General features: G+C 39.5%; 1 protein-coding gene across 5 annotated transcripts in view; it reads left to right on the forward strand.

The window, feature by feature from the left end:
* The window catches only part of OSBPL11 (oxysterol binding protein like 11), a 69296-nt gene that overhangs the window by 30849 nt on the left and 24025 nt on the right, over positions 1-14422 (forward strand). For all 5 annotated transcript variants that reach the window (XM_054043906.1, XM_054043907.1, XM_054043903.1 and 2 more), the window contains 4 exons: positions 762-830; positions 1726-1901; positions 2891-2970; positions 5225-5407. In XM_054043906.1, coding sequence (XP_053899881.1) covers positions 762-830; positions 1726-1901; positions 2891-2970; positions 5225-5407 — 508 coding nt within the window. The remainder of the gene's footprint in view (positions 1-761; positions 831-1725; positions 1902-2890; positions 2971-5224; positions 5408-14422) is intronic.

Raw genomic sequence — 14422 nt, forward strand, 5'->3', positions numbered from 1 at the left:
TTGCTAAGTACTGACAGCCCACAGTGCCTCTTGTCTTCACTGGGAGATAGTGCTGAGCTTCTTACAGATTTGGACCCCAGAAGGGAAGTTATTTGTTCGTCTTTTGTGCCAAATTGTTATAAAACAAATGGAGAAGACATTTTAATACTTTAAAGTATTTCTTAATGTGATCCGAAACTGTCTCTTGGATTTCTCAGCGCATCTTCTCTATTTGCAATATGGCAGTTTTAGTGTAGTTGTTGATGGTTCTGGAAATTCAACATAAATAGAACTTTATTTACTTAATTAGTAGTGCCTAATGACAGATTTTTTTTCAATTAGTGAGATTAATAAGGGTCTTTTTTAAGGTGGTGAAAATTAATTGTGTGTAGAAACTCAAAACTACCCCCCTGGAGAGAAGAGGGGTGGGTAGGCAGGCAGAAGTCATAAATAGTATATTCACTACTTAATATCGAAGCATCATAAATGTGTCCAGAAGTGTCTATTTTATATCATGGATCCAGACTGTCTTTCATTGCTTCAACAATATTGGAAATTTTCGTTCTTTAATTTTACTGACAGTCCAATAAGTCTGCTTAAAATTCCTTTATTCTGCAGAAAATCTGCAAAAACAAATTCTCCTTCTTAAAATAAATTTTGAGCAGTTTGCTGAAAGTGGACTTTAGACTGCATAAATGAAGATCTAGCTCTTTTACTTTAACGGTTTTAATTGTCAGTTTATTTGGTCTTATCTGACTGTTTTTGTCTTGTTTTTCTAACAGTGATCACATGGAAAATATTTCTGGCTATTTAATGAAATATACCAATCTCGTCACTGGCTGGCAATATCGGTAAGTCTTTTTTGAATTTTTTTAATAAGATTGATTGATATCTAAATCAATATGTTTTTCAGGCAGTTTTTTTCTGCTAAGCAATTAAAATAATGGGAGAAAAAATATGTATTTTTCAGATTTAATATGGATTAAACTAACAAGTAGCTAAGAGATGGACCTGCTACATCCATAGTAGGGATAACATCTTGTTTTAGTATATGACTAAGAGATTAATGAAAAGCAGAGAAGGACTACTAAGCATTTAAATGGCCTTTTGTTGTTGTGATGTATGAGTGTAAGGGGGTATTCAGCAACGCTTTCTCAAACTTTATGTTGCACCATAACAATACATCCAACGTTGTGGTTGGAGGCACAAGCTGTCTAACGCAGTATGTTGCACAACAGTAGTGGCAGAGCGTTTAGCTAAGGACACCTGTTGAAATACCTTCTATTGTGCACTGCATAAGTTGTGAGTATGTCTATTCCTAACTAGCATTGGTCCAGTGATGTAAATTACACTCTCCTATCTTTGTGGCTGGTATTGCTTTGTCTTAAAGTTTCTCATATGCACAGTGCTAAGTCTTCCAAGACTGCATTCCTGAAGTATCATAAATGTACTTTTAATTTACTTAGTGACAGTTCATGTACACCATGCAAAGGTTTGATCTTTAAAGAATCTTTGTATGAGTCTAATCTTGTGCAGTTTTAAGCTATAGTTAGTATATTTGGCGAAGTTGTGTTGGCAAATTGTGGTATTTACATAAACCCATTTGATGTCTAATGGTCCGATTCAAACAAAAACTAATTTTCCCCAAACTTGTGTGGAGATAGTCTTGGTTGGGTGATGATTATTTATATTAAAAAGATGGATGTTAGTTTTATTTTATAAATGGACTTTTTGTCACAATCACAGATTTTTTGTTTTAAACAATGAAGCTGGCCTACTGGAGTACTTCGTGAATGAACAGTCTAGAAATCAAAAGCCCAGAGGTACCTTGCAGCTAGCTGGAGCTGTAATTTCACCCAGCGATGAAGACTCTCATACCTTCACCGTTAATGCTGCTAGTGGAGAGCAGTACAAACTAAGAGGTATGACTTAAGTTCTTGGACAGAAGATTTTTCCACTAGACTAGAGGATACTCCTGCCTCCTATATGTGGTTGTAGTTTTGTGTTTGGTTGTCTCTTTGTTTGCTTTAGAAACATATGAACAAAACCTCCCCAAAATCTATGGGATGGTGACTTTTTCCAAGACGATAAATTTGATTTGGGGAGGAACCTCAATAGACAGTCCCTTAAATTCTATGTTTCAGTGTTTCATAACTTATGTTAGGTAACTTCTGCGGGTGGGAAGAGAGCCAGCCAATAATTCCAATGGAAAAAAGCTTAAAGTATCAGTACTGACGCTTGGGAACCAGTGCTCTACAGGCATCTTAGTCTAGAGCAGGGGTAGGCAACCTAGGGCACGTGTGCCAAAGGCAGCATAACGAGCTGATTTTCAGTGGCACTCACACTGCCCAGGTTCTGGCCACTGGTCCGGGGGACTCTGCATTTTAATTTAATTTTAAACGAAGCTTCTTGAACATTTTAAAAACAATAGTTTAGTTATATCTTATAGACTTATAGAAAGAGACCTTAAAAACGTTAATGTATTACTGGCACGCAAAACCTTAAATTAGAGTGAATAAATGAAGACTCGGCACACCACTTCTGAAACGTTGCCGACCCCTGGTCTAGAGCCATGGAAAAGACTTTTATGGAAATCTGGGCTAATGTCTTTTTGTTCCTGTTCCCTTGAGGCTCACCATTGCATTCTTCCTGACCTGTGTATGTTTTCTTGTATCATGTGTAGATTTACCAGAGAGGAAATTGTACATTCCTTCTAAAACCAGGATATGATATTGGTTCCATGCACTATAAATAGTTTTATTTAGTTTCTCTCTTTACCCAGAGAGGAAAAAGAAGCCTATCGTGTACTAGTGCTACATTAGTGTTATTTTAAAGGAATAAGAAAAATTATCTGTACGCTTGCCTATACTTCAATTTTTGTTCCTGTAAGAAATTCTTTGCTTTTTATCAGCCACCGATGCTAAAGAGCGGCAGCATTGGGTTAGCAGACTCCAGATATGCACGCAGCATCACACGGAAGCAATTGGAAAGGTACTGCATGATTTTAATGTGTTCTTGAATAAAAACGTATGAGAGAAAATATTCATGTTCTTGATCAGTTAGGGTCTGTGGTAAAAGTAATTGAAAACTGATATATTCTATTAATCCATGAGCCAGATAAGGTTAAGGTAGAAATCTGAAAAGTTCCCAATACTTAAAGAGGAAACATGAGTGTGGCTGAGTACACTTGACATGTATAGTCTATAATAGAAATGGTCTTTTCCTAAAATATGTAATATGGCACTATGAAATGGTGAAGGTACTGCAGCCTGCGAAGGGTTAACAGGCCCCAGCTGGTCATGTGGCTGATAGTACAGAGTATAAAAGGAAGGGGAAGCTGAAGCCCCTGTGGGTTTTAAAGCTGAGTGTTTTTCATAGTTTGCTTTTGTTTTGTGGGTAACCCACCAGCCCTGAGGAAAGGGCCATAAAAGGACTAATGGTTGGAGCTTGATTTCTCCTTCCTTGGTTGTTTATACCAGGTATATTTTACAGGTACATTTAGGATGAAACTTGAAGTTTTGTGACTTGAGCTAACATTGTGTCCTAACCTCAAATGTACAATAAAATTGTTCTAGTAACATGCTATAAATCATCTGTTATTTTACTTCAATTTTCAGTGGTTTTAAAATATTTTACTCTTAAGGAATTTCTAGAAATGTGGTTTTTGTGGGGTTTTTTTTTTAGTCAGTATTTATTTTTATTTTGTTTTAAGTTTTGTAAAGTAATTCCTGTATTGACCTGCTGACTAGTCGGGGAGTAGCATAGTGGACATTTGATGAAAAGGTATTGTTCGCTGTGTCATGCCATTCCTAATTTTAGCAGGTACATTTTGAAGGTATGACCCTGAGTGCATTGAGGGTGAGGGAATAAGACTCCAGGAGTTAATTTATGGCAGTGATACAATGCAGACATTCATCAAGGTGAAAATGTTTGTGGGGAGGCCATGTTCTTTTATTTAACAAGGATATCTTGCTGCACCAAGGGTGACTGTTATCTCGTAACACAAGAAGTTAGCTCCACCACATTATTACACTTAAGGGTGTTTTTGTTTTTGCCCCACAATACAGTTCTACTAAAATTTTGCTGTCTGGATGGCTTTTCAATACTTGGAAAATTCAGGGATATACTGAATACAGTTTTTGGTCCTAAATTTCTTGTTTTTAGAACTGGAGTTTTGAATTGTACCTCAGATTTCCAGTTGTAATTTTCGTTTTTTGCTTGGCTTGTTTAAAAGGAAAATTTGTTTGTGTCCAAATTAATTCCCCTGAATTAGATTTCTTTTTTAAAAGGCTCCTCCATAAGTTTATGTTCCTTGAGAGGAGTTTCTAGCAAGCCTGAAGATTAAGGCTTGCTAGCTCCTTTCACAAACCATTTTCAACGCTTTGTTGCTTCAGTGTATACGTGTATTGTACGTTATAGAAGTATATTCTTATATTTTTGCTTCATTTAACCTAAAATCTGAAAAAAAAATCCAATACGCTAAGGTTCTTCTAAAATAGGATTAACTTCTTGTGACTGGCTTTGACTTCTCTATCATCAAGAGATTGCGCCCTGGTCTACGTTACAAACTTATGTTGTTATAGCTATGGTATAAAATCCACCCTCCCCCCTCCCCCGAGCGATATAGTTATACCGACCTAACTCCCAGTGTAGACAGAGGGAGGGATTCCCCGATCAACATAGCTACCAACTCTCCGGAAGGTGGACTACCTAAGCCGATGGGAGAAACTTTCCTGTCAGTGTAGGTAGCATCTTCAATAAGTGCTGCGGCGCTATAAGTGTAGACAAGTCCTGCATGTGTTTCACTTTGTCTTCTAAATGGTTGTAAATGAAATTCTTCTCTATTAAATGTCAGGTTCACCCCTGTGTAGTCTGTTGCCTCTCAGTTTACATGTTAATCTTCCTGCAGAGCTCAAACCTGAATAGAAGGGCCTACTTCCTAATCATGTAAAGTGATGTATATTGTTTCATTGCAATTCCTGGGTTGCATGTAAGCAAACCCAAGCTGACTGTAAGCAGTGGAGCAAGACAATTATCAGGAAATAGCACAAAGGAACAGAAACCTCTTCACTTATCAGTTAACACTTTGTGCACATTAATTACCAGAGTAGTTGACAAACAGTGGGTTAAGCTAGCTTTCCCTCACTTTATTTAATTCTTGATTTTATATTCTGATTTATGTGCCTAATGAAATGTTTGAGTATTAGGAATTTTAAATCTCTTTATATGCTTGTTTATTCACTAGAACAATCCTCCACTGAAATCTCGCAGCTTCTCTCTTGCATCCCAAGGAAGTGGCAACTCTCCTGGTGTTCAGAGGAGACCCAGCCAAAATCCAGTTTCTTTTTTTAGTGTTGGACATCACAAGTTGCCAGCAGGAAAGAGAGTTCCTATTCTGCAGCCAGACCACCTAGTAGATGTTAGAGAGGTTTGTATGAATAAAAATTTAAATAAATTATTTTGAGAATGAGAGAGAACCAACATATTATTGTCCTTACTACTTTGGTTGACACAGAAACCCTGATAATTTGTTGGATATAGTATTCCTAAATTGGCCTAAACTGCTAGTGTGTTGCTGTGTGAGTTTAAAGAGCTGCCGTGTTCCCACCCCACCCCAGAGCTGGCAGTATTTCAGTGGTGGTGGAAGTGATCAGAATGTATTTTCTATCTCACTTTAAATATGTAAAGTGCTTTGGCATTAAAGGTTCTTTATAAATGTCATATTTATTATTTAAATTGTTGGGTGGGAGGTGACTTCAGTGCGGTTACCTGTTATAACATCCTGACACTAAAGATTGAGTATCCCATATTCCTGTCCCTGCTAGTCCTAGCATTACAGCTCAAGAAGATGTCATATCACATACTTCTTCCTTTCTCCCCCCTCTCAAGCCTTGGAAGAGTTGACTTCTTTAAGGGCTGAACATTTTTTCCATGAGCTTCATAGGATGGAGGAGGAATCAGTTTGGTTCATATCAGAGAATTTTGCTAATAATATACAAAAAATAATGTTACAAAGTTTTATGGCCAAAACCTCAGTGTGATTGAGAGGGGAAAGCAAAGAAAAGGATGAAACCCAGCAATATGATTCCACTGAATACGAAATCTGGATGAATGGTATACTTTGGTAAAAGGGGTGAGCGCTACAGTGCATGACAATCCTTATCTTGTATCCTTCCATCCCTGTCACCAATATAAAAAGTTGCAAATATTTAAAAACATTTAATCAACATATATCACTTCTCTAAAAGGAAAACTTGTTGCACCACTCACCAGTATCAAGTATCTGTTGTTCTCCTTATGTGGCATCTCTATTACTGGAGGTTTGCAACCGTGGTAGCCTGTTCTGTATGATCCTCTGTTACTCTTTTGTGGATTAATAGTCCTTTTGATCCATCCAGGATACCACATTGTCCATCTAAGATCGTTTTCTGCCTTGTGTTGTTCTGCCATCAACTTTCCCTTCCAGAGCCAATCAACATGTGTTGCCCACGGAAACTCTTAAAAAGTGCTTTGCAAATTGAATCGTTCCTTCTTTTCATAAGATCTCTAACTAGTGTTGGCCTATTACTAGTATTGTCACTATTAGTATTATCACGGCTAATGATAGTTTAAAGCAATGTGATCAATACAATAAATTAGAACGAAAGATGTGTAACATCGACAGACCCCGTCATTGGTGGGTGGAGTCGAACCTGGGACCTCTGGAGCTAAATGCATGAGCCTCTACTGCATGAGCTAAAAGCCATATGGACCTTAGCTAAGGCTGTAGAGCAGACTCATTAATCTCTCTCTCTAAGTGGTCTCTGTGCCACTAGATGGGACAGAGCACCACACCCAGGCTTGTGGGTTACAGATATTTTTGGCCACTAAAAGATAGATGCACAGAAAATGGGATGTACTGGGGTATCAATAGGTGAGCAAGAGTTGGTTGGTTGTTTTTTCCCCTTTTAATTATAAGGTTCTTGTAGACCTTGCAGTAGAGGCAAGTTTATAAAAGGGACATGATGAGTGTGAGACTTGGCAAACTGTCATAGACAGGGCATTCCACAGTCACAAGAATTACAAAGAAATGTGAAAGATTTCTGGAAGAGCCTTGGCTGTCAACGTACCATAGCAAGAAGGTATCTTGCTAAAGTGGTGGAGAGATGACTGAGATATTGAAGAGCCAGTGACTAGACTGCCAATATGAGGACCAACACTATTACGATGGCTCTTAGAAAATATATTACAAGGTGAAATCAGTCTTGAAAATGCATCCTACCCCCTTAATCTGTGTACAGATTCTGAGCCCACAAATATCTTGAAACAAAAACATTGGCAGTATTCATGAAATGGATCCAAATATTCCATCACTTTATTGTGACATTTCTCTGTAAAAATCAAAAATTCCACATTGCATCATTCAAAATTACTGTTTTAGATGTGGTATAAAATAAAGCTACAGAATTCATGGAATCTAATTTTATCCTTCCTTACAGCTGGTTAGGAGTGGATCAGCACAAGAAACATGTTGGTCTGGAAGAACACTCCAAGATGTAGACATGCTGGGTATGTCTACACTGCATTTAATTTAAAAAAGAACCCTCCTCCTCCTCCCCTCCCCACCACACAAGTTGTGGTAGTGAATCTCAGAGCCTGGGTCAACTGACTTGGGTTTGCAGCTCTTGCGTTACAGGGCTAAAAATACCAGTGTAGACATTCCCTCTTGGTCTGGAACCCAGGCTGTGAAATCCTGTGAGCATGCCCCGTGATCCTGAGTTAGTTGACCTGAGCTCTTAGACTTGCTGCTGTGGGGGGTTATTTGCAGTGTACACTTACCCACTTTCACTTAAAACATCTTTCCAGTGCCACCAGATGAAAAAGTCTTCTACTTTCCATCTGTAAATAGATGTCTTCTGACCAATTATGCCTCCCTCTAATCTACAGACTAATCAATCTGCAAGGTTCCTGTAGGTGCTTGTATTTGGCCAAGGATCTCTCCTTGTAGCTGAGGATGGGGGAGAGAGAGCTCAGTGGTTTGAGCATTGGCCTGCTAAACCCAGCATTGTGAGTTCAATCCTTGAGCGGGCCACTTAGAGATCTGGGGTAAAATCAGTACTTGGTCCTGCTAGTGAAGGCAGGGGGCTGGACTTGATGACCTTTCAAGGTCCCTTCCAGCTCTAGGAGATGGGATATCTCCATTAATTTAAAAAAAAAAAAAAATTTTTTTGTCTCAGCACACCCTGAAATATGAAAATTGCCTACCAGTAATGTTTCCTTTCTGTTACAACACGCACCTCTTAGAACTGAGAGAAAATGTGGATCACAGAAAAAGAATTGTAAAGAATTCTTGCTTGATGAGATGAAAATATAAGGAACGTGATAGACATGGCAGGGTTTGGTCTCTTTAAATCCCTGCATTCTGTTTGGTTGCTAACGAGCTCAGCAGTTCCTGTAAGCATCATGAAACACTGGAGTTTTGAGAGCAGGGAAAAGTTCTAAAGGGAGAAGGTTCTGACTCCTAGGCAGTTATGTACAACCATGAATGGACAACTATCCTCCTGTTTACTTTCTAATAGAAGGTAGGGATAATGCAATTGGCACAGGGGCCACCCTCTTGTGCCTGTGCCCTGTGTTGGCTGGTTAAATAAATAGTCCTCATGCCTTCTTCAGTGCTTCACCCTGGTGTCTTTATTAACAGTGCAACCCCACTTTGTTCCCCCAACAGTTATCCACAGTTAGACCCTCCCCAGGGTCTGCTGGCCCATGAGGCTCCTTTCCTTGGGTGGGGAGACAGAGATACAGCCCTCCTGTCTACTCCCAGGCTAGACTCCTGACTGAGCTTTCCTCAGGGCTTTTATAGCCCTCCTTTTCTCAGCCCAGCTGCTGGCATTTAACTCAAACCATTGCTGAGAGTCAGCCCTCATTAGGGCCTGCAGCTGGGCCCTCTGCTGGCTGCCCAAGCCCCTACACTTGGCTTCCTTACCAAACAGCAGGGCTTAGCCAGCATTTTAGCAGGGCATTCATGGGGTTTACCCCTGCCCTGTCACAGCAATGTATGGGATGTTGCTGTGTAATGGACTCTGAGATCTGTGTATAAAAAAGCGAACTGTTATTTTATCTTCGGTCTTTTCATATTGTTCGAGTAGGATTAAATAATTTATCCGTAGCTTTCTTTTGTTATAGGCTATTGCAAGTGAGCCTTATGTAAGGGAGAGGAAGTAAGGCTTGTGAATGTAAAAAGTCATAACTTTGCCATTGAATAAATGGGCTTGACTTCTATTGATTTAAGTGCATGTGTAACTGAGGGAAGAATTTGGTCTCCAGTCTTGTCTAAAGTGAAGCTTAAGGTATTTGTATTCCCTTTTCTCTGCTTCCTTGTACCATATCAACAAATTGGGTGTCTGGTAAGAGCAGGGTGACCAGACAGTAAGTGTGAAAAATTGGGACGGGGGTGGGGGTAATAGGCGCCTATAAAAGACAAAGCCCCAAATATCGGGACTGTCCCTATAAAATTGGGACATCTAGTCACCCTAGGTAAGAGTGTCTCTGGAGTAAAGTTACCAGCTTTGCTTCTGAAGTAGCTGCTTCTGCGGGCAGCAGATCTTCAGTAGCTCACCAGAGGAGAGTCCCAAACCACAAATGGGTCCATCAGTCTGGGATTGCCAGCAGGGAGGCCTGAGGACATAGTTAGGGACAGTGTGGGGGACAATAAAAGAGACCACAAATAGGGAAGATTGTCAGGGTGAGTGGACACTGCCCACAATCTCTTTGCTCCTGACTCTCTCTGCTAAGCACAGCCTCAATCAGGGAGGCAGGCTGAGAGTGTCGGAGGGTTTTTTGTACAACTCTTACATTCCATACCAGATAGAATCTGTTAAACATTGTTAAGTTTGCAAAATCTAGACCTCAGAAATTAGGAAATGTGAGAATTCAGGTTGTATGAGATTGGAGGTGAGGTGCATCTGAGTGTAGTGGAGAGGAATTTGATGTGTGAGGGTTGGTTATATGTTGGACTAGGAAGGGAAGTTTACCATGGAGATATGGAGTCTGTGTTTGGGTATTGTGGGGATTGGGTAGTAAGGCAAGCAAGATGAGATTGGTGTCTTTAGTGTGGAAATGGCCTTGACATGAACGGTCCCTGTACCCCTCATCTCCCTCATGCCTTTCTTAGCCCCATCCTCTCCCACATCTCTACTACTCCCTCATGCCTCCCACATCGCCTTCCCCACCAATTCTAATACCTCATTCTACTTTAAAATGCTGTGAACAAATGTGGGTCAGAGAAGTGAGGCTGAAGAGTAGTTCCTTGTCATGAACTGCCTGTGGATCATCACAGTGGAGCTTATCTTCAGCTACGTGTCTCCCCTGAAGGTGAAACGTTGCCCATCTTTTCCTCTCCCTATACTGTATGTCCTAGACAGTGCTGTCCACCCATCATAGTCTCCACATAGCCCTGCTCAACTGTCTGTTATCCCCCACACGCCCCCTCAGACTTTAGTGCCCCAAATAGCTGAGGACTTGTCCAGCATGCCAGGCAGTCCTTAAAGTGGTAGCCCTGAATCAACACATATCTATCCCCAGTTGCAGGTGTTATATTCAAAACTATTTTAGGTAGTGAGTTTAGTAGATACATGCTCTCTTTAAAACACACCTTGTAAGTAAGAGCACAGTAGCTGTGTTGTGTTTACAGTAGTAAGTTAGTTTTAGGTCAGCTTGCACGTATGGTGGATTTGGTGCACATAAGAGAGACCTTTTCACCTCTCCCCTGTCACAGGAAAGGATTAAGGAAAAGAGAATTTAACCTCATAAATACCCCCTTCCCCCCCAAAAAAAAAAAGTGGGAGGGGGGAGAAAGTAGAAAAGGAAGGAAGGAGACATCATGAAAGGGATGAGAATATTATAAATTATAGGTAGAGTAAAGCATGATTCAAAGGGACCTGTATTTCACAGATCTTATGGTATCAGTTTACACCAGACAGGTGTCACTTACAAACTAAGACAACAACTATGTAGGGGCTTCAATGTGATTTTATAAAGTTTGCTTGTAAAATACAAAAAGCAAAAGAAAGATGTGGAGAAAAGATAAAAAGCCACCGTTTTAAAGATGAGTTTTAAAATAACATTTCCAAAAGGGGAAAATAAACTTTTGGACATTGTGTCCCCAGTGGTTTTGGAAAAAAATAACTGCCACTGTCATGCTATATTCTTCTTGTAATAGCAGGGTTAAACAACTGCTAACATTAAGACATGAAGTACCCTCCGGTGCCTAGAAAAACCTTCATCTGCATTCCTGTGGTTTCTGCTGTTTTAAGAGCTCGTTAAACCACTTTATCCTTTAGTTTGAAAACTGTTGTAACAAGTTCATGTTTAACCTTAAACATATAAAGTTGCAAAGGTAGACTGTTTTAGTTACTTCAATATATCAGAAATGCCCTTCCTTTCAAGAGATGGATTTGACATTGGTAGAGCTAATGTAGCATACAGTAAATTTGGATGCTACCTGCCCTTTTTACCTCATGTCACATACGAATAGAAAACTTAAGGAAGAGCAGAAGAGAAAATAAATTACACTGATACTAGTCTTCATGTAAAAGTTATACTGTAGCTGTATTAACAATTTATCCTTCTGTATATTGCAGTTTTGCTGTTCTTGAACAGTAATTTTTTTTGGCTGAGGAGACTTCGAAGAAGATTTTGATTAAGCTTCCAGGTGGTGCATGGAATTTCTTAAGTGTGAGACAACACTCTGATTCTGGTCCTCTCTTTTTGCGGAGTGCAATGATGAAGGCATAGATTGAGTCCCCTTGAAATGGCCACCGTGCATTAGGCAGAACTTTGATTTTCCCTGCATCTGTTTGAAGTGATATGCAAGGATTTTCTTAAAGTTACAGAGAGAGAGAGAGAAACAGGCCTGTAGAAAATGTATATTAATCTTCTGGTTTTAAATATTACAGTATTGGACTGAGTGATCTGGTGTAATTCTAAATTTATGCAGGAACAGCAGTAGAGGCTCTGGAAGCATAAAGACAAGAATTATCAGGGTCCGTTATTAATCTAAATGTGTTATGCCAGACTGCTTTTCTTTTCCTCAGTGTGTTGTTGCTTGGTTGATAGGCATGTCTAAAAGTTCTGTGTCAGAATTTATAACATAGAATTTACCAATTTGTGAAGTATAAGGCCTTCATTGTGATCATCTTGTCTGACCTCTGGTATAACACAGGCCATAGAACTTCCCAAAAACAATTCCTAGAAAATATCTTTTAGAAAAGCATCTGAGTTTGATTTAAAAATTGTGAATGATGGATACTCCACCATGATCCTTGGTAAATTGTTCCAGTGGTTTAATTACTGTGACCATTTAAAAAAAAATATACACCTTATTTGCAGTCTGAATTTGTGTAGTGTCAACTTCCAGCTATTGGATTGTGTTAACCTTTCTCCGCTAGATTGGAGAGCCCTATATTAAACATTTGTTCCCCAGGTAGATACTTATAGACTGTAATCAAGTCACCCCGTAACCTTCTCTAACCTTCTATAAACTTGTATATGTTCATTTATTAATGCTATACTTCGATATACCATTGCTCGACTAGTTGCAGTCTCAGTTCAAAAGTCTGCGGCAGAACCAGTCTTTCTAAATGCTCAATGCACAATCCTCCTTTAAATTGTATAAAATCTGCACATAATCAGACCAAAAATAACCCCAAACTGCACAAAACTTCAACTTCCTGACTTTCTTGGCTCTTAACTGAATCTATATGTTGTCTTGGTGCTTTGGAAACCTTGAGGTAGTTGCTTGCACTACAAAGCAAGAGGCCTAAGAGAAGAGACCACTTTACTCTGAGCAGCAGTACTTCTGGATGTGCTCTTTTGCTAGGAAATATAGCAAGTGTACTTTGGACCGGTTGATAGTTTTGAACTGTGTGTGAACTGTTGTTGTATATGAACCTGGTTGAGTGAGGGAAACTTAGAATCCTTGAAAGAGTGCTTTTAAAAAACGACATGTCTGGGCGATTTAAGTACTCTCCTGTGAATGGTTTCACTGTGTCGAGTGCAGCTGTTCTCATTCTGCTTGCATGGCAATAGGAGAGGTTTCATGATTGACTGGCTATTTTCTGTACACTTCTTTATCCCATTGAGTTAATGGGGAGGTTGGGTGGCATAAGCTAGAATAGACTAATAAAGGATGAGAGGCATAACCTGAAGCTATCCTATGACTTTTTTTTCCAGCTTTGCAAACTATGAATCTCTTTGAGGCAGGGATGGTCTCTTTCTGTGTGTTTGTACAGTATCTAGCACAACATCTCGAAGGCATGATTGATCCTGAAATCCAGTTCGCAGCATTACTCTGCACAGTTTTCAGGACAGTTGAAAAGTTCACATGTAAGCCATTTAGAGAATACTGTGACAAGAAGAGGTGGATTTGACATGTATATCGTAGAGTATCTTGTGGTACACCTCTACCCCGGTATAACACAAATTCGGATATAATGTGGTAAAGCAGTGCTTCAGGGGGGCGGGGCTGCGCACTCCAGTGGATCAAAACAAGTTTGATATAACGCAGTTTCACCTATAACATAAGATTTTTTGGCTCCTGAGGACAGCATTATATTGAGGTAGAGGTGTAGGTAATCGGTTGTTAGCAAAAGACATAGGAATATAGTGTTACCAAATAATACCGTGAGATTTTCAAACAATTTTTGTGATTTGCTGATGTACAATATTGTTTGAATATTTCTTTGAAATCTAAAAACCATTGCCTAGTAGAGACTGCATATTATGAGAGTGATAGAAAACAGAGTGAAAGGATACTGTCAGTGGGTAAACTGAAAACCTCACCAGCCAGTTTGAAATCAGACACATGCATGAATGTGACATGAGCGCATGCAAGAAACTCATTCTCCTTTGCCTGTCAGTTCTATTTTTGTGTTCAGGCAGTTAACAGAAATTTGTAACAATCCAGAGAGCAGCAGGATTCTTCTTAGTATTCCATTTGTTGCCTCTACCCAGGAAGAGAGACTAGTAAAATAAAAAAAGAAGTTAATAGATAGTACCTGTGATCACAGGAAACCTGTGCAATATTTTGTCTTAGTGATTTTTTTTTTAACCTACAAATTGTTTAGTTTCCCCAACACTATACTGTGTATGAATGCATGTGCCTTTCTTTTAGGCTTCACCGCAAAATGTGGGACCAATAATTAGTCACTGTTGTAGCTTCACTGATGGTAGCTGGCACAGGCTGTAGAGTTGACAGTGTTGTCTAACCTTGCTCTGGGGGAAGGAGCAGCATGGGAAGAACGGGGGAGGGGAGAGGGAGGAAATCCACTGACTACAGGAACGCTTGTTTTTCAACCTGTCGTTCATATTTTACATATGTATATTATGATGTAAGTTTGAGCCAAACTATCTCTGTGTAATTTAGGGCCTGACCCTTTAAGGCACTGAATACATCCTATCTTGT

The sequence above is a fragment of the Malaclemys terrapin genome, chromosome 11, assembly GCF_027887155.1.
Source record: "Malaclemys terrapin pileata isolate rMalTer1 chromosome 11, rMalTer1.hap1, whole genome shotgun sequence".
Lineage (NCBI taxonomy): Eukaryota > Metazoa > Chordata > Testudines > Emydidae > Malaclemys > Malaclemys terrapin.